The sequence below is a fragment of the Conger conger genome, chromosome 6 (assembly GCF_963514075.1).
Source record: "Conger conger chromosome 6, fConCon1.1, whole genome shotgun sequence".
Lineage (NCBI taxonomy): Eukaryota > Metazoa > Chordata > Actinopteri > Anguilliformes > Congridae > Conger > Conger conger.
The window spans coordinates 6,373,267-6,395,562 of record NC_083765.1 but is presented as its reverse complement, the minus strand read 5'-3'; the positions used below and the strand labels follow the sequence as shown (position 1 = coordinate 6,395,562).

The window sequence follows — 22,296 nt, the reverse complement described above, 5'->3', positions numbered from 1 at the left end:
CGAGGCCAGTAGGTGGCGATATTCTCTTTAACGTTACGCTTCATCCGCCAAAAAAAACTAAAGAAGAAGATCCTCCCACAACACAAGTCCATAGGGCTGTTTCATGCGCGTCTGTTGTATTTAGTTGGTTCCGTAGATTGTTCGTGTGCTTTACAAGAAATGTCGTCTTTTCAGGTTCAGGTGGCCTCCATCATGGAGGTTTTAGCGAAAACAGCAGTAGCAGAAATTACTAAACTAGTCGATTATGGGTCTGCTGTCTTGAGACGGGAGATGTGCAGAAGCGAAAGAGAGAACGAAGCGCTAAAAAGGAAGTTACTGCTGATGGAGGGAGAGCTCAGGGCTGTGCGAGGATATGGAGGGGGAACGCCGGGCATTTCTCTAAACCTCTCATTTGAAGTTGAGGTTGAATCCAGAGAAGCACAAATGCGTGAGTTGCACACCTTATTAGCCTACATGAAAATGTGGTCGCACTTTTTGTTAAAAGTGTATTTTGTTGTCAGTCGTAGCTGTTTAAGTAGCTCTAGTGTGTGTTCTTTTTGTGTGTTGGTCGACAATGATGAAATATAAAATTAGTGCAAATTTGAATTTTCGTTTTGCCGGAAGAGCCAGTTCGCTCCGTGTCCCCGTGAAAAAAGTGGTCCTTTATCGTTGGAAAGAAAAGGCATATATAATAGGCTGTAAACCTGTATGCAAGCATAATTTTACATGTAGCTTATTCTTTTTTTATATATTGCATCCAGAAACGGTATCTGCTTTCGTTTTGGACAAGCGTGGCTCTAGAAGTGCATTGGGGACCAATTTTTGGGGGTCACATCTCTAAAAGTAACCATATTTTCCTGAAATTATAAATTGAGTCCTTTGAGAACACTTTCTCAATGTGTAGAAATAAATACGTTAGCTAATAACGAATAACGTTAGCTGACATATGACCCATGGAATATTAAATGTGACCATTTTTGGCACATATACACACAGTGAGTACTTTATTAGGTATTTATTAGACTTATTTTTTAGACTTATTGGTCTTCTGCTGCTGTAGCATATCCACTAAGAGGTTTGTTGTGTGTTCAGAGATGCTGTTCTGCATAGCCCAGCACGTGTGGTTATTTGCATTACTGTCACCTTCCTGTCAGCTTTGACCAGTCTGACCCTTCTCCTCTGACCTCTCTCATTACCAAGGCATTTTTTGCCTGCAGAACTGCTGCTCACTGGATGTTTTTAGTTTTTCACACCATTCTCTGCAAACTCTAGTTGTGCGTGAAAATCACAGGAGATCAGCCGTTTCTGAGATACTCAAACCACCCCGTCTGGCACCACCATTCACTTAGATCACATTTCTTCCTCATTCTGACAGCTGAACATCATCTAGACCACATCTGCATGTTTTTAAGCGTTTAGTTGCTACCACATGATTGGCTGATTTAATATTTCCATTAACAAGCTGGTGTACAGGTCTACCTAATAAGGTGCTCGCTGAGTGTCCACTCTTTCGGAAACTGGTGTCAGAAATGTAACCTGACCCTCAACCACAGAAGTTACATCCTTAATAAACTTTCCTACAAAGATTTAGCTTTGGTACTCAGTGGGTTTTGTTTATACAACACTTCCAACTGTACTAACTTCATACATCTCTGCATACGTGTAACACCCTTATATTCTGACATGTATTGCAGTTTTCAGTGTAGCCATTGGTGACCATTCCACTTTTTAAACCAGGTTTAATATATTACGGCATTCATCCTTGATCAAAAATGTTAGATTTAGATAAGGATTGGTCTGAATCTCTGCTGCTCAGTGAAGATAGGCTGGAAGAGGATCCAAAGAGCTGCCAATCACAGGTGGATCAGAAGATCAGTGAGGAGAATACCTGTGGTAATATCCCATGGGGATTAATAATGATATATTTGTAATTAGTCATCACTGGTTAGTTTCTAAGGATATCAGGCCATATCAAGTTGTGATATATTACCAATTAATTTCAGTTGAGATAAAGATATATATTTATTTTTGTGCAGGCACTTCAAGGACAGCAGCTGCTAGTGGTGGTGAAGGACCCCTCTGTAAGGAGGAGGAGCTGCACATGCAGCCCTGCCCTGCAGGAGACCCAGAAAAGGAGCTGCAAGCAGAACTCAAACAGGAGCCAGAGGAGCAGCCTCTGACCCCCACACTCCCCCTGCTGGAGTCTGTAGACTCTGGCCTGCAGATCCAGTCTGTGTGGAGCGAGGCCAGCAGTTTGGAAATTACTCAAGAAAAAAAAAGACCGCGCAGAAGAAGCTCGGAGCATGGAGACGCCCGGTTAGATGACAGAACTCGCTCGGTGAAGGACGAGGGGTCAGCATCACACCTGGAGCAGAAACAGAATGGCCGCCCCCAAGAGAAAAAACACTTTTGTGGGTCGCCTGATGACATTTTGGCAGAGTTCCCTCTGGGTTCTCCAGGACAGTGTGGTGGAAGCGCCCCGTGTGAGGCGAGTTCTGACACGTCAGCAGAAGCAAAGAGTCCCTGCAGAACTGAGGGACAGGTGGAGGAGTTCATCTACACACGCTGTGGGAAGACGTTCCCGGACACTCTTGAACTGAAGACGCACGAGGAGCAGCACAGTGCGGGGAAACGGTTCAGCTGTTCAGAGTGCGGCAAGGGTTTCACTTCCTCCAGCGTCCTGGAGAAGCACGAGCAGGTTCACAGCAGGAAGAAACCGTTCACCTGCTCTGTGTGCGACAAGAGCTTCTCCCAGTCAGACGTCCTTAAAGCGCATGAAAACACTCACGCAGGGCAGAAACTTTACGTTTGTGCAAAGTGTGGAAAACGCTTCAGGTGTGAAGACTTCCTTAAAGCCCACCAGTGCGATCACACCAGAGAGAAACCGTTCACTTGTGAGAAGTGTGGAAAGTGTTTCTCCAAGAAGAGCCATCTTAAAACTCACCAGGTTACTCACACAGGAGAGAAACCCTTCACTTGTGAGCAGTGCGGAAGGTGCTTCTACTGGAAGAGCCAGCTTAAAACTCACCAGGTTTCTCACACAGGAGAGAAATGCTTCAGCTGCTCAGTGTGCAATAAGAGCTTTTTCTATCTCCCTGCTCTTAAGCAACATCAGAGTATCCACACAGAGAAACCCCACTGCTGCAACGAGTGTGGGAAGCGCTTTACCCGAATATATCAACTTATATCTCACCAAATGGTCCACACAAAAGAGAAACCGTTCTCTTGCGAGCAGTGTGGAATGTGTTTCTCCAGGAAGAGCAGTCTTAAAACTCACCAGGTTACTCACACAGGAGAGAAACTCTTCAGCTGCACAGTGTGCGATAAGAGCTTTGCCCAACTCAGTGTTCTTAAGCAACATCTGAGAATCCACACTGGGGAGAAGCCGTACCAATGCAATGAGTGTGGGAAGAGCTTTGCCCAGTTAAGTTGTCTTAAAACTCACGAAAGGGTCCACACCAGAGAGAAACCGTTCACTTGTGAGCAGTGTGGAAAGGGCTTCTCTGTGAAGGGCCATCTTCAAAATCACGAAAGGGTCCACACAGGGGAGAAACCATTCACTTGTGAGCAGTGTGGAAAGTGCTTCTCCCAGAAGACCGCTCTTAAATCTCACCAAACCTCAGTCCACATGGGAGAGAAACCATTCAGTTGCACACTGTGCAGCAAGAGTTTCTCTTGGAATCGTTCTCTTCAGAGACACATACTTTCTCACCATCAGGACTCCAGAATAACAAGCATCCCAACGTCCCAGGATGATAAATAATGTATTCAGGATGAATTGAAATCATTCCCGGGATACCTTTTGGGACTAAAAGTTAATAAAAGTTATTATTATTATTATTATTCCTTTTTTTTGTGAAATCTTTATTTGTTATATTCTGTCACATTACTCTGAGCCAGTTCAGCACCTATCCCCTCTCACTGACCAGTAGTTGGCACTGTTTGACCTGCAAAAATAATATCTCTGCTAAATAAATTCCTGCAGCACTGGCCGACCTTCCTTGTTGTACAATCTAGCTAAGTGCAGCATGTTGCACTGTTTGAAGAGACTGAGAGTAAGTTGGCAACTGAACTGAACAGACAAGACAAGGAAGAGGGTTTTATTGTGGCAGCAATATCGACTTTGATCTCCAGAATCTCCACAATAGGGCCAATAAATCTATGTTACATCCTCCCTAGACCAACTCGAGGAGAGTACCAAGCATTCCCTGTGTAACAGTGAGTGTTCAGTAAGCGAAACCACACAGATCAAATTTAAGACGCAGATTACTTACTTAATCACATTCTGATTTCAAATAAAATATACATGAAAGTATTACAAAAGAAACCCAATCACAGAGTCTTAAAAAGTCATAACTGGTTAAAAAAAGGCTACATATGGGGGTCTGGCTACAGACACCCTGTATATAGAAGTTACATGCACGGTGTGCACGGGAGTCTGATTGCATCCTCCCAGATTGCTTGGTTTGGTCTCCTTAAATCCAAAATCAGGCCATTGATGTTGACCATTCGAATGGGTCCACAATTAACCCTCTGGCGTTTATAACCATTTGGAATTTGGAGCCAGGCCTCCCCAGGCAGCGAGATTTGATCAGGGGAGTTGAGGCACATGGCTTTCACTGGGACAGAGTTCCACATAGTTTCCCCTTGGTTCCTGGACGGTTATTGTGTCCTAGGTATGCTGTTACAGAAATTAGACCAGTAGCACTGAAACAATCAGAATAATACCAAATATGAATATTATCCAAGAGAATAATGTATGAGCCCAGCAGGCCGTGCTTTCTCAAACCTTCCTGTGCCGTAAAAGACGTTGCACCCTGATATAAATGTGAGAGGAAGGGGATTTACAAGGGGTTCAGGAAGACAGTTGTTTTGGGAACAATGCATGAGTTTTCCCCCCACAAGCTCCCATCTGTATGGGTGCTGAGAAAATGGGGGCTAACGGTGTATGCTCCTGGGGTTAAATTACTTTACAGCCACATATTGCCACCGTATCAGAGGAAGCCAGTGCACTGAGTGACAATACCAGATTTGAATCAGTTCCGCCTTGCAGTGTCTACAAAAACGTTCTAAAATTCATGCTGCAGGGATGATTCTGCTATTCATATAAACTCACTTTTTGGGAATAGTCATCTGATTTATTTTTTATTAGTTGGCCTGGCACTTGAGATCAGGGGTCAGGTCCACTGTACAATGGCTGTTGTTTAGTTCCTATGCACCAAACATTTGGCTGAATCCAATGCATTAACTACAGATGATAGACACTGATCAAAGTGCAATACAACTGGAGTTGTTCCCATACTGATACCAATGCCTCCGATACAGCCCAAAAAGTTGGATCGGGTATCGGCGAGTACGCGTGTCTATGCACCGATCCGATACCACATAATCTTTCATGCGATGATAGCTCATTTATGATACTAAGGCAAACAGCAATACGTGTGGTGCTAGCGGACAGTGTAGTAAGACCTAGCAAAATGTCAGCAATTGGGCAATATTTTATATAATCTTTTAAAGCATTTGAAGGACGCATCACGTGAAATAGCAGGATCGGTTCATCAAGGCAAAGGGGAATTGAGTTTTAAACGTTAGTTTCACAGACGATCCGTGTTTATTCGTTGACAAGCAAATTCAAACTACCGGTAAGCTGAACATCGCCTTCCACTATGCAATATCTACATAAAAATAAATGGAGCAATAGGCTACATTATCATTAGGCTATTTATCCATCGGATATTGAAAGCGAAAATTCCCTGCTTTCAGCAAAAGATTTCCCATTTTAATCTCACCACCACAATATACCATTGCGCCATGTATTGGCAAAGTTTACACTTACATACAAAGATATTAAATTGTACAGAAACCTGTATTAGCGTAAAAGTAAAATCATTAGACCAGTCGCCTATGGTAAAATAGACCCGCATATTATATAGCATGACCAAAGTTCTTAACAGGAGCATATTTACAGATTTAATGCCAATCAAGTCAATAAGGCAGAAGTCATAGGGAAGAGGGATGAAAACATGAAGAACCGATGCATTAAAAAATATATATGACACAATCGACCAGGACGTAAACTACAGGGATTTAACTACAGCCTTCTGCAACGGTGAGGTTACACTGCACAATGTCAATGTAAATCTTTAATTTGGCAATTAGGCTATTATCTGACTTATAATGTTGACATTTAGCTATTAAGATGGCCCTAAATAAAGTCTGAAAATTAAATTAACTTTGTGCTTTTATTATTATTATTTTTTACTGTAGTCAGCAGTGTTTGAGTGTTATTTGTTATTCATTTAGTACCACCACTGGTGCATATACAGTTGTGTTCAAGAAAATAGCAGTACAACATCAGTGTTTTAATTCTTACGACCGCTTGGAACCTGCACCGGAAGTCGTTTCCTTGGTACGGCTGCTTCATCCAAAAGGACGGAAGTGCCGCCTTATTAATAACATGTCACATTTATGCTACAACTAATAGGTGTTCAGTCCTTTCTAGGGTGGTCTTCCAGTGACAACCTGCCTGGCTTAAAGTTTTGTCTGTGCCTACAGTGGTAGTCTAAACGACTGGTTTCATACGCGGCTGCTGTTTATAGCTCACAGAAATGGCGACTTGTACTTCTTTTCAGATTCAGGTGGCCTCCATCATGGACGTTTTAACTAAAACGGCGGTAGCAGAAATTATTAAACTTGTCGACGAGGCGTCTGCTGCCTTGCGATTGGAGATGTGCAGAAGCCAAAGAGAGAACGAAGCGCTAAAAACTAAGTTACTGCTGATGGAGGGAGAGCTCAGGACTGTGCGAGGATATGGAGAGGGAACGCCGGACAATTCCGTCCCTTTTGAAGTTCAGGTTTGCGAAGAATTGAAAGAAGCACGAATACGTAAGTTGTATGCGGTATGCCATTGCTTAGAAATGCGTAATATTTCAGTTCTAATTTGGAAGTAAGGTGATAAAGTGTGGACATGTAGCTGATCGTGTGTTTTGCCTCCCAATAGCTAGGGATGCTGGGAAAGGAAGTGTTGTCGAACTGGAGTCTTTGTGCGAGCGATTTAGCACAGGTACAGCCAAAGATGCTATCAAAGTTGCTCAGTCATTTTTAAACAATGTGACGGTTTCAATTTCGCAAGCATTAACGTTACATTGGCGACCTCCGATGCACTTCAATGAGTAGTTAAGAAAAAGTATTTTTTTCTTTAGCGTAGGCTATAGTATATATTCTTTATACAGGTAGGCTACGGTACTGTGTAAATGTTTTAAGCACATCGTAATGCGAAGATGCAAAATAATGAAATGGAAAGTTTCTAAATATCAAATAAATGACTATAAAGTGCAGTAAATAAATGTAAATAAGTATTTGCTGCGACCACACTTCGCCTTCAAAACTGAAACCTCTCTTTCGATGCACTGTCCTGCAGTATTTACCGTGTAACTTATTTGTTATAATGCAGATTTCAGTGCAGGAAACCACTGGTGCTGGTTTTTGTACGAAGATTATCTCCTGTGCAGATCAGAAAAAAAGAGTAATTAGTTCTGTGTGAATACATTTTATAATTTAAAGATACTGTCCAAAATTGTATAGATGTAAAAGTAGTTTAAGTTAAGGCTTCAAGTGGTTCTCTCCTCCCGCTCCACCAAGGCAGATTTGTGGTGAGCATTCTGGCGCAAAATGGCCGCCGGTGGGTGCTTCACATCTGTGGTGGCAGTTGAGGCGAGTTCACGTTAAAATGCTTTGAGAAGGAATTACGAAGTATTATGAATTGGGATATCTGCTTTTTCGCAGAAACAGGATTAATAAGATGCAGTGCCTGCAGTTGCCCATCGTGGGGAAATGTCAATCCCTGGGTGGATGGATTGATAGATAGATATTTAATTGTCACTGCAGCCCAAGGCACATTAACGTACAATAAAACGCATTAAAACACAGACATTAAAAGTACAATAGAACACATTAAAACACAAGGACAGAAACCGACAAGGGATGGCGTTAATAAGAAGACAGATAAAGATATATACGGTAGCAGCAGATGTTGTGCAGGTGTTGGAGTGCAAATGGCGTGAAAATAAAGTTAGTCCACAAACAGGTCAGAGTCCAAGGCACCTGGCAGAGGCAGATAAATCTGTAGAAGCACAGAATCGTCACACTCCGGTTTGTCTGCCTGTAGATGGGGAGCTGGATTGGTCTGAGTCTCTGCTGCTCTGTGAGGATAGGCTGGAAGAGGATCCAAAGAGCAGCCAATCACAGACGGAACAGAAGATCAGCGAGGAGAGTACCTGTGGTAATTAATCATTGTTGGTTATAGTTGCGAAGGCTATGAAGCCAAATCCAGACAACTTGTGTCATGTCGCCTATTAACTGCCGTGTTAACTGCTATGAAGGACATCAAGCCAAGTCAAAGTGTGACATATTACCCATTAACTGCAGTTAAGAGTTCAAGATTTATGTTTTTGTGCAGGCACTTCAGGGGCAGCTGCTGCTAAAGGTGGTGAAGGACCCCTCTGTAAGGAGGAGGAGCTGCACATGCAGCCCTGCCCTGCAGGAGACACAGAAAAGGAGCTGCAGGCAGAACTCAAACAGGAGCCAGAGGAGCAGCCTCTCACCCCCACATTCCCCCTGCCTGTGGACTTGGGGCTGGAGCTCCAGTCTGTGTGGAGAGAGGCCAAAGGCTCAGGAATGAGTTTGGAAAAACACAGACATCGTGGTGGAAAGTGGGAGCATTACAGAGGTTCTTGGAGGCTGCGCTTGGAGGAGGACGAGGGCCCAGTGTCGCACCTTGAGCAGAAACAAAATGGCCGCCCCCTGGTGGAGGAGCCCATCATTTGCGAACTTTGCGGGAAATTATTTGATTGTGCACACTCCCTTGAGCTGCACTACTTGGTCGACCACAGAGAGAAACTGTTCAGCTGTGCTGTGTGCAGAAAGGGCTTTGCCAAGAAATGCCATCTCCGATCTCATCAGAGTGTCCACACAGGAGAGAAACCGCACAGCTGCAACAAGTGTGGGAAGAGCTTTGCCCATCAATCTAATCTCAAATCTCACCAGAGTGTCCACACTGGGGAGAAACCACACCGCTGCAACGAGTGCGGGAAGAGCTTTGCCCATTTATGGAACCTTAAAACTCACCGAAGGATCCACACCGGAGAGAAACCATTCAGTTGCACACTGTGCAGCAGGAGTTTCTCCCAGAATCATGTTCTTCAGAAACACATGCTGACTCACTCGTAGGAAAGAACAAAATTCTGGAAAACTTTAGCTATATCTTTGACTTTACTGCTCCTTCTGGGCAACAAAGTTGCACTACCAGGGGCCCTGAAGCTCATAAACGTCAGTGGTTACCAGAGGTATTTCAGTCAGTTAACCCTTCCTGCCCCAAGCCCAATATGAATATAAATCTAAGGAAGTTATACACTACCCTTGTCAGACCACACTTAAAGAGTACTGTGTTCTGGGGACCGCACTACAAGAAAGATATAGAGGGGCAAACCGATTGATTCCATGTGTAAAAGATAAAAGTTATGAGGAAAGACTTGAGATGCTTAATCTCTTTAAGTTTAGTAAAAGGAGATTATGGGGGGATTTGCTTAACTAAGCCAGGGGTCGGCAACCCTGGTCCTGGAGAACCACAGGTGTGCTGGCTTTCGTTGTTACTTAGTACTTAATTGATCAATGAAATTGATCAGTTAATTACACAGTTAACTCTTATCACATTGTTTCTTGGGTCTGAATCGGTTGCTTGTTTTAAGGTGTAAACAAAAACCAGCACACCCTGCGGCTCTTTACTAAGCAGTAGATACACTTTAGTGATCTTTAGCATTGCTGGGCTGAATGGCCTGTTCTCACTGTTATGCCCTTATGTGGCTCCACCCAAATCCCAAGGGGGTCTTTGCTTTGATTGAGAAAATTGGGAAAGTTCAGAACTTGAAAGGGTTTTAATAGGGGCTCAGAACAATGGCATAGTGGTCATTGACAAGATAAAAGGTCGAGAGTGCCATATGACACTTTGAGAGTGAAAGGCTTAAGCTTCTGCTGCCAAAAAGCTAATTTGAAAGTTAAGTTGAAATCCATTAAGAACTATGAATTTACACTGGTGACATTATTCTATTCTGGACACTATTTTGAAGATTCCCCCCCCCCGCCCCCCCCATTCATATTAATCCCTTCATGTTTAGATACCCAGTATACATGCCCCAAAATCCCCATTGGCAAACATGGTGGCCTCCATGAGCTGGCTCCTTGTGCCAGTGGCCAGCTCCCATAGCATCCCGGTAAGCGGATGATGTTCCCAGCGGTTGATTTTGATAAGCGTAAGGTTTGATTCACGTCTCAGCCTCACAATGGCTTCCTTGACTCCAAAGGCAATGAAAAAACCGAATGAAAAACGAAAGGCGAGATCATAAGAAAGCTTTCTTATACCTGCACCAAGAAAGCAATAAATACACGTTTTGCCATCAGAAACGGCTGCGTAATCAACTGTCCAATTACTTTTCGTCCCCTAAAATGGGGGGGATGTGTATAAAAATTGATGGAATATGGATATAAATACCCTCAGACTAAAGGTGACTGCACTTTAACTTCATTGTCATTGTTTCATTTCAAATCCATTATGTTGTAGTGCAGAGGCTGCTGCATTTTTTATTTTATTTTTTTACTTACTTAATGTTCCACACAACCCCAGAAGTAAAATACACTTAGCAGAGGATGGTTTCGATCCATCGACCTCTGGGTTATGGGCCCAGCACGCTTCCGCTGCGCCACTCTGCTGCATAGATGGTGTGGCCCAGTTGACTGCATTACAATAATAAGCTCAGGGACTCCCATGTGGCTCTGCATGTAGGCTTGCCACCTAAGTGTATACACAAGATGCATTGAGGACAATGCATTGTGGGTCATGAAATACAGTTAATGTAGTGTACAGTTAATTTAGTGATAGTAATCATTAAAGATGCTTTTTGCATTTTGTGCATGAAATGTTAACTGTGCTTTGAATTTGTGTACAACCACATTGTAATAATAAGCTCAATAATAACCTTCCTGTTAACCACCTATAGTTATAACTGGGACCACCATTTTGTCTTCATCATGTGACCTGTAGAGATTTAAACTTGTTTAAACGGTTCAACGGTTGTTCGCCGGGGGTCCCCATAGGTACTCCAATACACAGTAAAATGAGTAATCAATCAGTTTTTTTATGGAATCTTCTATAAAGAACTTGTAAACTGTTCTAATCTCCCTTAGCCTTCATGGTGATTTGTTAATGGTGTGGGGTTCCATGGTGTAATGGTTAGCACTCTGGACTCTGAATCCAGCGATCCGAGTTCAAATCTCGGTGGGACCTGTGTTTTAGGAACCTGTGCGTGCGGAAATCAATTGTTGCTGTACATATTTCTATGGGCGGCAGTTGTGTATGCTGGTTTTTATCAACCATGATTTCAGGTAACCCGTCTGCCATAGGCCTCACATTAGTTGCAAGCGTACTTGTAGGGAAGTGTGAATTGGCGGTGGATGAAGTCACAACAGTTGGTAGTGTTGGACCCTAGATTACAGCTTTAGTAAGTATCACAGCTGGGCGTTTGAGAAGGCAGGCGAGGGAAAGTTCCAGATACGCATAGTTCTCCATTATTTGGGCAATGGAAATGGCTCTTTATTGATCGTAGCTCTCAAATAAAAGACATTCCCTGACCGGGAATCGAACCCGGGCCGCGGCGGTGAGAGCACCGAATCCTAACCACTAGACCACCAGGGATTGATGTCAGTTTGAAATTTGTCACCATCAAATTTCATCCGCAGAAATATAGATGATTTGCGAAGTATTCGGAAAATCTGTTTCACTTAAAAATGGATTGCAGTAATTTCCAACGGCTGAAATTCAAGCGAATTCGCCAGAAAAAAATGTGGTTTTTTTTATTTATTATTTGTGCGCAAGCCTAGTACGTGCACCGGAAGTGGTTTCCTGCTGCGGCTTGTTTTTGACCTCCTTATGATGGTTCACACCACATTGTTGCTCTGTGAAAAAACAGGTTTTAATCGCGATAGTTTGTCTAGGTCACGTAATTAGCAAAAATGTCGACTTGTGCTTCTTTTCGGGTTCAGGTGGCCTCCATCATGGAGGTTCTAGCGAAAACGGCAGTGGCAGAAATGACTAAACTTGTCGATGATGAGTCTGCTGCCTTGCGATTGGAGATGTGCAGAAGCCGAAGAGAGAACGAAGCTCTAAAAGCGAAGTTACTGCTGATGGAGGGAGAGCTCAGGGCTGTGCGAGGATACGGAGAGGGAACGCCGGGCAATTCTCTCAACATCTCTTTTGAAGTTCAGGTTTGCGACGAATTCAGAGAAGCACAAAGACGTGAGTTGCACACCTTATTGCATGCAAAATATGATTGCATTTTACATTTTAGTCATTTGGCAGACGCTTTTAATCCAAAGCGATTTACAAGTGCATAGGTTCTTCCACAAGTCAAAGCATCACACATCCATAACTAGGAAAATACACATGAAGTGCTGTTCTAAACATATAGTCATCATAAGTGCAATTTTTTTTGGGTTAGACAAGAGGGATATGGATATCAGAAAGGGGGGCGGGGGAAATCATTGCACGTGAAAACGTTTTTGTTTTAAGCTTGTTGCAGAGAGGTCACTATAGTTACAGACCAGCACAACATTTCAGGTGTAAGTTAGGTCTCACGTAGATGCAAGATGACAAAGTGTTGTTGTTGAAGTGCTGTTGACGTGCATATGTTGCTTGCAATAGCGAAGGTGACAGAACGCGTCGGTGACGAGCGATGGTGCACAGCTCCTGCCAAAGATGACCAGAACATGGAGAAGGAAAGAGATCCTCTGGATGCCTTGGATATAAAGTACGAGGTAAAATCAACAGAACTTGGGTCAGGACAGGGGGTGTGCTGCGAAGCGAGATTATACCGTTAGCGAGTTCACCTTAGGGCTAAACGCCGGGTTTTCCGTACTAGGAGTTAGTTTAAATCGGGGTGTACTGCCCGGGCAAACATATGCTGCACGTCTAACCTGGTCCGGGATAGGTTACATGCACCCTGTCGGCGTTTTGTTCGTGAGGGGGCGGGTTCAGAAGAAGGCTCTGATTTTCTGGTGTTCCGAGCTTCGGATGCACAGAATCTTCACACTTCCTGTGTGTCAGCCTGTAGATGGGGAGCAGGATTGGTCTGAATCTCTGCTGCTCGGTGAGGATAGGCTGGAAGAGGATCCAAAGAGCAGCCAATCACAGACGGAACAGAAGATCAGCCAGGAGAATACCTGTGGTAATATCCCATGGGGATTAATAATGATATATGTGTGATTAGTAATTACAGGTTGTAGTTGTTTAGGCCCTCAATCTAAATCCTGTCACTTTGTGTCATATTGCTATTTGAATGAAGTTTAGCTTTCAGTACATTTCTATTTTTCTGCAGGCACTTTGGGGGCAGCTGCTGGTAGTGGTGGTGAAGGACCCCTCTGTGAGAAAAATAAACTCAAACAGGAGCCGGAGGGGCAGCCCCTCACTCTGGGACCCCCCCCTCTGGGGTCCACAGTGGGGCTGGATCTCCAGTCTGGGTGGAGCGAGGCCGCCAGCTCAGGAACGATTCAGGAAAACAACGTACGGCTCGGAGGAAGTGCGGAGCTGGTAGGTGCGCAGTTGGACAGCGATTTATCTTCTCCGCGATGCAGAGCTTCACGGAGGCTGCGCTCTGCCCATGGGCCACCTGAGGACATTTTGGCAGAGATGCCGTTCCCTCTGGGTTCTCCAGGAGAGTGTGATGGAAGCGCCCCGTGTGAGGCGAGTTCTGACACGTCAGCAGAAGCAAAGAGTCCCTGCAGAACTGAGGGAGAGGAGGAGGAGTTCATCTGCACACGCAGTGAGAAGACGTTCCCGGACGCTCTCGAACTGAAGACGCACGAGGAGCAGCACAGCGCGGGGAAACGTTTCAGCTGTTCAGAGTGCGGCAAGGGTTTCACTTCCTTCAGCGTCCTGGAAGAACACCAGAGGATTCACAGCAGGAAGAAACCGTTCTCCTGCTCAGGGTGTGACAAGACCTTCTCCCAGTGGCATGTGCTTCAAGCGCACGAAGACGTGCACAAGAAGCAGAAACTGTACGTTTGCACGGATTGCGGAAAACGCTTCCTGTACAAAGGCTACCTTAAAACCCACCAGCGCGTTCACACCCGAGAGAAACCCTTCACTTGCGATCAGTGTGGAAAGTGCTTCTCCCAGATCAGCAATCTTAAAACTCACCAGGTGACTCACACGGGAGAGAAATGCTTCAGCTGCACAGTGTGCAATAAGAGCTTTTCCCATCTCCATGTTCTTAAGCATCATCAAAGAATCCATACAGGGGAAAAGAGATTAAATTGCAAACTTTGCGGCAAATTATTTGACAGTGCAGACTCCATGAAAGTGCACCGGTCCACCCATTACAGAGAGAAGAGGTTCCGCTGCATCGCGTGCGGAAAGGACTTCACCGCGAAGAGTAGTCTCCAAACCCACCAGAGTGTCCACACCGGAGAGAAACCGTACCTCTGTAACGTGTGTGGGAAGAGCTTCGCCCATCAATGCAATCTTAAAACTCACCAAAGGATCCACACCGGAGAGAAACCATTCAGTTGCACACTGTGCGGCAGGAGTTTCTCCCAGAATCACGTTCTTCAGAAACACATGCTGACTCACTCTTAGGAAAGATAAATCTGTGACTTTACTGCTCCTTCTGGGCAACAAAGTTCCCCTTAGAGTGGCGAGGAGCGGAACCGTACGATCACATTTTACACATTACAGGCATTACATTACATTACATTACATCACTACATCGCATTACATTACATGACATTACATTACCACTACCAGCAGCTGCCCCCAAAGGGCAGCCTGTAGCGTAGTGGTTAAGGTAAATGACTGGGACATTTACCTGCTTAGTCTCATCAACTGTATGTCGCTCTGGATAAGAGCATCTGCCAAATGCCAATAATGTAATGTAATGTAATGTAACGTCACATCACTACATTACATTACAGGCATTCAATTACATTACATTACATTACATTACATTACACTACAGGCATTTAGCAGACATTCTTATCCAGAGTGATGTACAATGAAGTGCAAATTGAACACAGGGGCAAATGCGATGAGGACCCTAGAGGACAGTACGGTTCCGATCCTAGCATGATCACATAGATACAATTTGAACCCTTGAAGAATAAATACATCAACTTAACAACTAGCATACCACGGTTGGCAGCTAGAATACCCAGAGTACAACAATAACTATACATAAGTGCTTATGTTATGTATGCTATGGCATACACAAGGCTAATCATGGTGGTGAGGTAGGGAGGGAAAGGTGCGGCCTGAAGAGACGAGTCTTCAGTCTGCGCTTGAAAATGGTCAAAGACTCTGCTGTTCTGACATCCACAGGAAGGTCATTCCACCACCGTGGGGCCAGAACAGACAGCAGTCGTGACCGAGAAGTGCAGGTGCGGCGAGGGGGAGGTGCCAGGCTTCCCAAAGTAGCGGAACGGAGGGGTCTGGCTGGTGTGTAGGTTCTGATCAGTGATTGATGTATGCAGGGGCTGGTCCCTTAACCGCCTGGTATGTGAGCACGAATGTTAACCTTGATGCGAGCCATAACAGGCAGCCAGTGGAGGTCGGTGAGCAGGGGGGTGATGTGAGAGTGTCTGGGGATGTTGAATTCTAGATGAGCTGCAGCTTTCTGGACCAATTGTAGGGGTCTGACGGCGGGTGCTGGAAGGCCAGCCAGCAGATAATTGCGGTAGTCCAGGTGGGACAGGACCATTGCAGTATGCCTTTTTTTTTTTTTTTTTTTTTTTTAATGGTAAAGACCAGTAAATAGCAGTTGGATTTTGGGCTGAAGTGGGACTCCTGACATGCAAACATCTTCCTCTCCAGTGAGCCAGACCTGACAACTTTGGCTCTGCTACAGAACAGACAGCCCGTCAGTACATTTCCCGACTGACAAAACAAATACTGCAGCTCTTAACATGCAAAGGACATGTTCATTGAAGCCCACACTTTGTTCTATTCCAAGGGGGAAGTGAACAACCAACAATATTAATTGATTTAGTTAGAAATAAACTTGCTTTTATATGCATTTTTTTGGTGGACTGGTTTCATTCATAAAGAATTGCAGAAGGTGACAAAAGTCTAAAAATATTCATTTCTAATAAAATAAGTGAGACTTAAGTGAACTTGTCTTTGATTGTGAGTGAAATCTTCCTGGTCTTTTCTTTCTGAATAAATGTTCCATTTCGACAAAATAATTTTTGAATGCCTGTCTCATCCGAGACTACAACCACTTTGTACGAAACTTAGAGTATAGTACTTACTCACAATCAGACATATTTTTGCCATATAGCCTATCCTCTAGTTTCTGTTGTTATATCATGACACTGATGATTATTATTTGTTACTGCTATCTTGCTAGCTCACAAGATCACATTGTTCACATTGAAAAACAATGATTTCAATGTGTACATATAACATTTATTGGCAATGTATTATTGTAATGTGATCTGGCTAGCTTGTTCCTGATCGGGCAAAAAACATTGGCTATCAATGGACCCCGTGTCACAACAGACCCCGCTCTCCCCTACGCTACAGAAGTAATTGTAGCTGCCGTGCTTATTAAGAGTTTGCTGGTTTTATGTACAAATATATATATAAACCTGCTTCTCTGTTTTAAATTGCAGAATATGTTTGTATGATATGAGCCACGAAACTGACATTTCGCATTCCGTGTAGGGTGATATGCGTGATAATAACGACGCAATATTTTGGCTAAATATTTTGTATTACGGGGGGAATTCAAGTTCCCTGCCATCTCTACTTTCTGGATCTGAAAGGTGCCAGATTTTGTGGGTTGGGTTTTCATAGTATGTGGGGCGTGAGCTTGATGAAGTCATCCGGAAATGTGAAAAGACGTCCGCTAATACATCGTTATCCACTTCGTCGGGGCAGTGGAGGAGGGTGGTGTTGAAGCAGTCTTATTCGTACACTGCGACAATGGGACAATGGAGAGAGGGGGTCCACAAAGGTTTCCGGGGCACGGAGTGGAGGAGGGTGGTAGTGCAGTTAAGGAGTAGGCTATACACTTTCTGGCTATTAGGACGCACGCAGTTTGGTTTCGTATCGTGCCCCTAAGCGATTGGTCCTCAATGGGCTTGCGGCTTGAACTTGTACCCTATTGGTAACCGGAAGCTGATTCTTTGTTGTGGCCAGCTGTACGGTTGCGCGGGACTGGTTTCACCCACGGCTGTTGTGGTTAGCTCATGTAATTTGCAAGAAATGTCGACTTGTGCTTCTTTTCAGGTTCAGATGGCCTCCATCATGGAGGTTTTAACTAAAACGGCAGTAGCAGAAATGACTAAACTTGTCGATGATGAGTCTGCTGCCTTGCGATTGGAGATGTGCAGAAGCCAAAGAGAAAACGAAAGACTAAAAACGAAGTTACTGCTGATGGAGGGAGAGCTCAGGGCTGTGCGAGGATACGGAGAGGGAACGCCGGGCAGTTCTCTAAACCTCTCATTTGAAGTTCAGGTTTGCGACGAATTCAGAGAGGGACAAGAACGTAAGCTGCACACCCTATTGCATGGAAAGCCAGAACTATCCCGTTTTAGTTCTAATGTAGCGGCAAGATGACCAAGTGTTGATGTGTAGTTGGTTGTCTTTTGCCTCCCTTAGCTACGGTTGCAAGGAAAGGAAGTGTCGAGCGATACTTTGACGAGCGATTGAGCGCAGGTTCAGCTAAAGACGGCAAGAACGTCTCCGTGGAGAAGGACTCGCAAACCAAGGACGCTTTTGATATTAAGTACGAGGTAAAATCAATACAATTTTGAGGACCGTGCATGATCTTTCCACTCATATTCTGCGATTTCAGTCAAATGTTAATTAATATCGGTGTGGTTATTACGTAGCTAAATTGTAGGCTATAACACATTGCTGGCAAGGACATGGTGACCGCACGATCAATAAGCTTCACGTCACTATTATCTCATTTAAAGCAATTTCAGTTTTAAATAACGTATAACGTGTTTTCCTTGTATACGGAATGACTTGATCACGTTGGTAGATTAGAGTTTTGCCACGTTAACATTTCCGTTCGCCCTGATGGAAACGCCAGCTATGACCAGCTTGAATTTACCAGCTAACAGCGGTTTCAAAACCTGGCTTGTGCAGCAGATATTCAGACCAATCCTTGAGTATGGAGCTATAGTCTGAACTGGTCAACCAGCTAACAGCTGTTTCAAAACCTTGCTGAACTTTTCAACTGGGCGATGTAAATATATTTCGATGTAGGAATAAGGTTTCACCATTGCTCAGGGCTTGTAAGGGCTCGTAGGGGTTCCATGGTGTAATGGTTAGCACTCTGGACTCTGAATCCAGCGATCCGAGTTCAAATCTCGGTGGAACCTGTCACATTTTGAGCTGATCAAGGCGCAGAATAAGTCCTTGACTAAATTGAAATTTGAATGGAGAATCTCTAGATTCTAAAACCATCTGTGAACAAAATCAAAGTCTTAGTTCTGACTTTGGGTGCAGAGTGAACAAACTTTTGCCTTTGTAGTATGATATTTATCTTACCTAAATACAGCAAAATACAGTGAATATAACATTAGCAAGCTTGGTTAATATAGACTTAGCAAAAAAAAAGTGTATCCCAATTGTTTTAAAAATCTCTGTACACTTAATACATATTGGCACACTTGAGAAATGGGACCACTCATTTGAATTTCTGGTGTTCAGAGCTTCGGATGCACAGAATCTTCACACTTCCTGTGTGTCAGCCTGTAGATGGGGAGCAGGATTGGTCTGAATCTCTGCTGCTCGGTGAGGATAGGCTGGAAGAGGATCCAGAGAGCAGCCAATCACAGGTGGAACAGAAGATCAGTGAGGAGAATACCTGTGGTAATATCCCATGGGGATTAATAATGATACATTTGTAATGAGTCATTCCTGGTTATAGTTGCTAAGCCAAATCCAGTCATGTTTTGTCATATTACCGATTAACTGCAGTTTAAAATTTCAAGGGGCCTTTATTTTTGTGCAGGCACTTCCTGGGCAGCTGCTGCTAATGGTGGCGAAGGACCCCTCAAACAGGAGCCTCTCACTCCGGGACTCTCCCTGCCTGGGTCCTCAGAGGGTCTGGAGTTCCAGTGTGCGTGGAGCGAGGCCAACAGCTCAGGAACGTTCTCGGAGCACGGAGACGCCCGGTTAGAGGACAACTTCTCTGCTCCACACTACCGAGCTTCGCGGAGGCCGTACTCGGAGAAGGACAAGGGACCAACGTCACAGCTCGAGCAGAAACAAAATGGCCACCCCCACAGGCTTCCTGATGACACTTCGACAGGGAGGCCTTTTCTCCCGGGTTCTCCGGGAGAGTGCGATGGGAGCACCCTATGCGAGGTGAGTTTCGACACCTCCGCGGAAGTGCAGGGTCGCGGGAGAACAGAGGTCGGACGGTCGGAGTTCATCTGCACGCGCTGCGGGAGGACGTTCCCGGACGCCCTCGCGCTGCAGACGCACGAGGAGCAGCACCTAAAGGCCCACCAGCGCCTCCTCGCCGGAGAGAAAGCGTTCACTTGCGAGCAGTGCGGCAAGCGCTTCTCCCAGGTCGGCAAGCTTAAAGTCCACCGGGCGACTCACGGCGGCGGGGGGAAGGGCTTCAGCTGCACCGCGTGCGACGGGAGCTTCTGCTCGTTCGCGGCTCTCCTCCGGCACCGCCAGGGCGACCACCGCGGGGACCCGCGCGTCGTCTGCGAACCCTGCGGGGAGTCCTTCGACGGAGCCGACTCCCTGGAGCGGCACCGCCGGGCGCTCCACAGAGAGAAGCGCTTCAGGTGCGCGCTCTGCGGCGGCGGCTTCACCACCAACAGCAACCTCCGGTCGCACCAGAGCGTGCACACGGGGGAGAAGCCGCACCGCTGCAAGGAGTGCGGGAAGAGCTTCACCTACCTGTGCAACCTCAAGACCCACCTGAGGGTCCACACCGGCGAGAAACCGTACAGGTGCGCGGTGTGCGGCAGGGGTTTCTCCCAGAACCACGCTCTCCGGAGACACGCGCTCACTCACTCTTAGACGGGGGCGTCGGGTGAAATTCGGGGGAACCTTCGGGCGAAATGATTGATGACTTCATTGCTTTGCACTGTGCACAGGTGTCCCAAATGGATTTAACGAGCCCTATAAGTGTGGTTGTGGTAGTGGTAGTGTGCCCTTACAATCAATACAGAATAAACGACAGTTTTCACCAACTTTCTTTCCTTGTCATGTTGGGTTTCATGGTTTCTTATTGCCTCAACGGCTGCAGGAGGCTCGGTGTCTATGAGCAGGAGAGATTTTGGGGGTTTGCAGCCGTTTTAGTGTCCAAGACGGCTCAACTTGGTGTTTCACAAGCAATTCGACGTCAAAGGTGAACACGTCCTTCCAGGGGATAGATGCCATCACAGAAGGGTGCCAGAGGTAGTGGAGGGCATTCTCCAGGACCTCCGTGTATTAATGGGCCACTAAATCCAAGGGAAAACTCGTAAGGAACCGCAAATCCCTAATGTACGAGCCTTGACTTCTCATTTCAGGCAGGTGCAGTTGCCTCGATCAAAAACCGTGGTGGCCCTTACACACCCTAATACGTCACTTAATGGTGGTACAATAGCTTTCCTTGTGAAGGCGAGACTTCAAAAGTTCCGTTCGGTTGGTTAAACAAACTTTTAATTAAGGGCTTTTCTTTTTATACACTTTATACATTTCACCATGTAGAAATTACAGCAATGTTATTACATTGCCCCCCCCCCCCATCTCAGGGCACCAGAATGTTTGGAACACAGCAATGTTACGTAAATGGAAGTAGTCACGTTTAGTATTTTGTTGCATATCCTTTGTGTGCCATGACTTCCTGATGTCTGTGTCCTATCATCAGAATCTGGATACCTTACTTTCAGGTTGTCCTACAAGCGATACTAAAACGGTTTGCATTTGATTGGGTCCCCACAGGAATTGGGGGGTGGGACTAGATTACGCAGTAAATTATACAGCTGTAAATTACAGCAAATTAAAAATATCTCTGCTCATATACTGATGTTCAATCTATGCTACATATTGTTTATCTTTATTTTTTCCGAGGTCCAATTCTTTTTCCAATCGCTGACAATACACAATTACACAAGTTCAAATGTTCTGTGAATGAATTTTATTTTAATTTAGCAGGATAGTAAAATGTATATGGAAAAATCATGTTATGGATTTCAGATAAATAATGTTGAATTGGGTAATGATCCCAAACTTGCTGATTGCATTAAATGGCACAGACTTGACAAGACTTATGCAGAAATGGACAGTTGAACAATATTTCACATCTCTGAAGTTACCAGGTCAATGGCTACATAAGATAGCCAGTAGATGTCTATGAGTAAAAAGCCTTGCCAAACTGACCAATTTCTTAGAAACGTATTTCATAAAAAAATAAAATGACGTGCGAACCTAGAAATGCTAATTTTGTTTTAAGGTCATACATAATTCACAAAACCTTTTTCTCAGATATGACCATTAAAAATACTTGTGCATTGCAGGTGCTACCCGAACTGAAATTTACAATTCCATCCATGGCCCACCTAGATCTCCCTCACGCCCTACCCCGTTCTTACTTCCAGGTCAACTTAATGATTTAATAACCATTGGCACTTTTAAGCTAGTTTTGGAATGAAGGACACTTAAATTGATGGAAGGCAAACATTTAAAATTCCTGTAATCAGTAATAGCTTCTTCTATCCAGTTGTGCTTTGCTAAAATACGCAAACGCTTCCAAACCGTGGCAGCCACACTCCCCAAGTAAAGAAAGAAATTGAGTTTCCATCTTTCAACAGTTTTAATATTAGCCTACGAGAGAAGTGAATGTGATGAAATACTTCAATATTAGACTGTTATTGGGGAGTGATGTCGCTTTAGGGAAAATGAGGTCGGTGCGTAGGCTTCAGGGAGCATTAATTAGGGTAGGTTTAGGCTTAAACCAGGAAGTTAGGCCCAGGAGTAGGTACTGAAGGCAGAGGGTTAGACAGGGATTGCTTACTGTTGTCTTGGGATAAAAAGGCATTCAGTGCAAGCGTTTTGGGTCAGTCTGGTATCCGGCGTTACCTAAACAACGGTTTACCTCCTGCACTTAATTACTTCCTCAATGTGACACTTAATAGCTGCAACATTTAAATTGAAAAATAATGGTAAAAGGGAAAAAAATACCATTCAATACTATTACAGAATAGTAACCACAGACATGTGATGCAAGCATCCTGCGCTTAAACAAATGCAAA

At 44.6% G+C, this 22,296-nt stretch overlaps 3 protein-coding genes and 3 non-coding genes across 12 annotated transcripts; 5 read left to right on the top strand and 1 right to left on the bottom strand.

The window, feature by feature from the left end:
• Positions 1-1,751: 1,751 nt before the first annotated feature.
• Positions 1,752-3,816, top strand: LOC133130532 (gastrula zinc finger protein XlCGF26.1-like). Its single transcript, XM_061245186.1, has 2 exons — positions 1,752-1,872; positions 2,016-3,816. Exons 1-2 carry the CDS (start codon positions 1,752-1,754, stop codon positions 3,740-3,742), a joined length of 1,848 nt encoding a protein of 615 aa, XP_061101170.1. The 3' UTR covers positions 3,743-3,816.
• Positions 3,817-6,416: 2,600 nt separating this feature from the next.
• On the top strand, positions 6,417-15,037 carry LOC133130828 (oocyte zinc finger protein XlCOF6-like). 3 transcript variants are annotated; one of them, XM_061245714.1, is made up of 8 exons: positions 6,417-6,864; positions 6,980-7,042; positions 8,147-8,260; positions 8,438-10,538; positions 12,073-12,325; positions 12,731-12,843; positions 13,133-13,253; positions 13,404-15,037. In XM_061245714.1, the coding sequence occupies exons 4-8, from the start codon at positions 10,512-10,514 to the stop codon at positions 14,660-14,662; spliced, it is 1,773 nt and encodes a 590-aa protein (XP_061101698.1). In that variant the 5' UTR covers positions 6,417-6,864; positions 6,980-7,042; positions 8,147-8,260; positions 8,438-10,511; the 3' UTR covers positions 14,663-15,037. The 3 variants fall into 3 exon arrangements, with proteins under 3 accessions (XP_061101698.1, XP_061101697.1, XP_061101696.1); XM_061245713.1 differs by lacking the exon at positions 6,980-7,042; XM_061245712.1 differs by lacking the exons at positions 6,417-6,864; positions 6,980-7,042; positions 8,147-8,260; positions 8,438-10,538 and having other exon boundaries at positions 11,765-12,325.
• Positions 11,246-11,317, top strand: trnaq-cug (transfer RNA glutamine (anticodon CUG)). Its single transcript has one exon. It is a non-coding gene; the product is annotated as a tRNA-Gln (tRNA).
• On the bottom strand, positions 11,654-11,725 carry trnae-cuc (transfer RNA glutamic acid (anticodon CUC)). The gene has a single exon. It is a non-coding gene; the product is annotated as a tRNA-Glu (tRNA).
• A 1,726-nt stretch (positions 15,038-16,763) lies between the features above and the next one.
• LOC133131218 (zinc finger protein 227-like) lies at positions 16,764-20,251 on the top strand. 5 transcript variants are annotated; one of them, XM_061246470.1, is made up of 4 exons: positions 16,765-17,570; positions 17,684-17,810; positions 18,746-18,907; positions 19,050-20,251. In XM_061246470.1, exons 3-4 carry the CDS (start codon positions 18,754-18,756, stop codon positions 20,075-20,077), a joined length of 1,182 nt encoding a protein of 393 aa, XP_061102454.1. In that variant the 5' UTR covers positions 16,765-17,570; positions 17,684-17,810; positions 18,746-18,753; the 3' UTR covers positions 20,078-20,251. The 5 variants fall into 5 exon arrangements, with proteins under 5 accessions (XP_061102455.1, XP_061102454.1, XP_061102452.1 ...); XM_061246468.1 differs by having other exon boundaries at positions 17,684-17,817; XM_061246467.1 differs by having other exon boundaries at positions 16,813-17,570; positions 17,684-17,817; positions 18,787-18,907.
• trnaq-cug (transfer RNA glutamine (anticodon CUG)) lies at positions 18,343-18,414 on the top strand. The gene has a single exon. It is a non-coding gene; the product is annotated as a tRNA-Gln (tRNA).
• Positions 20,252-22,296: the final 2,045 nt, after the last annotated feature.

Bases quoted from the DNA above. Each gene is read 5' to 3' on its own strand.
- LOC133130532 (XM_061245186.1), top strand. From the start codon at position 1,752: ATGTTAGATTTAGATAAGGATTGGTCTGAATCTCTGCTGCTCAGTGAA. The intron at 1,873-2,015 runs GTAATATCCCAT...ATTTTTGTGCAG, and splicing joins CAGTGAGGAGAATACCTGTG to GCACTTCAAGGACAGCAGCT.
- LOC133130828 (XM_061245712.1), top strand. From the start codon at position 12,043: ATGTCGACTTGTGCTTCTTTTCGGGTTCAGGTGGCCTCCATCATGGAG. The intron at 12,326-12,730 runs GTGAGTTGCACA...TGCTTGCAATAG, and splicing joins ATTCAGAGAAGCACAAAGAC to CGAAGGTGACAGAACGCGTC. The intron at 13,254-13,403 runs GTAATATCCCAT...ATTTTTCTGCAG, and splicing joins CAGCCAGGAGAATACCTGTG to GCACTTTGGGGGCAGCTGCT.
- LOC133131218 (XM_061246467.1), top strand. From the start codon at position 17,288: ATGTCGACTTGTGCTTCTTTTCAGGTTCAGATGGCCTCCATCATGGAG. The intron at 17,571-17,683 runs GTAAGCTGCACA...TGCCTCCCTTAG, and splicing joins ATTCAGAGAGGGACAAGAAC to CTACGGTTGCAAGGAAAGGA. The intron at 18,908-19,049 runs GTAATATCCCAT...ATTTTTGTGCAG, and splicing joins CAGTGAGGAGAATACCTGTG to GCACTTCCTGGGCAGCTGCT.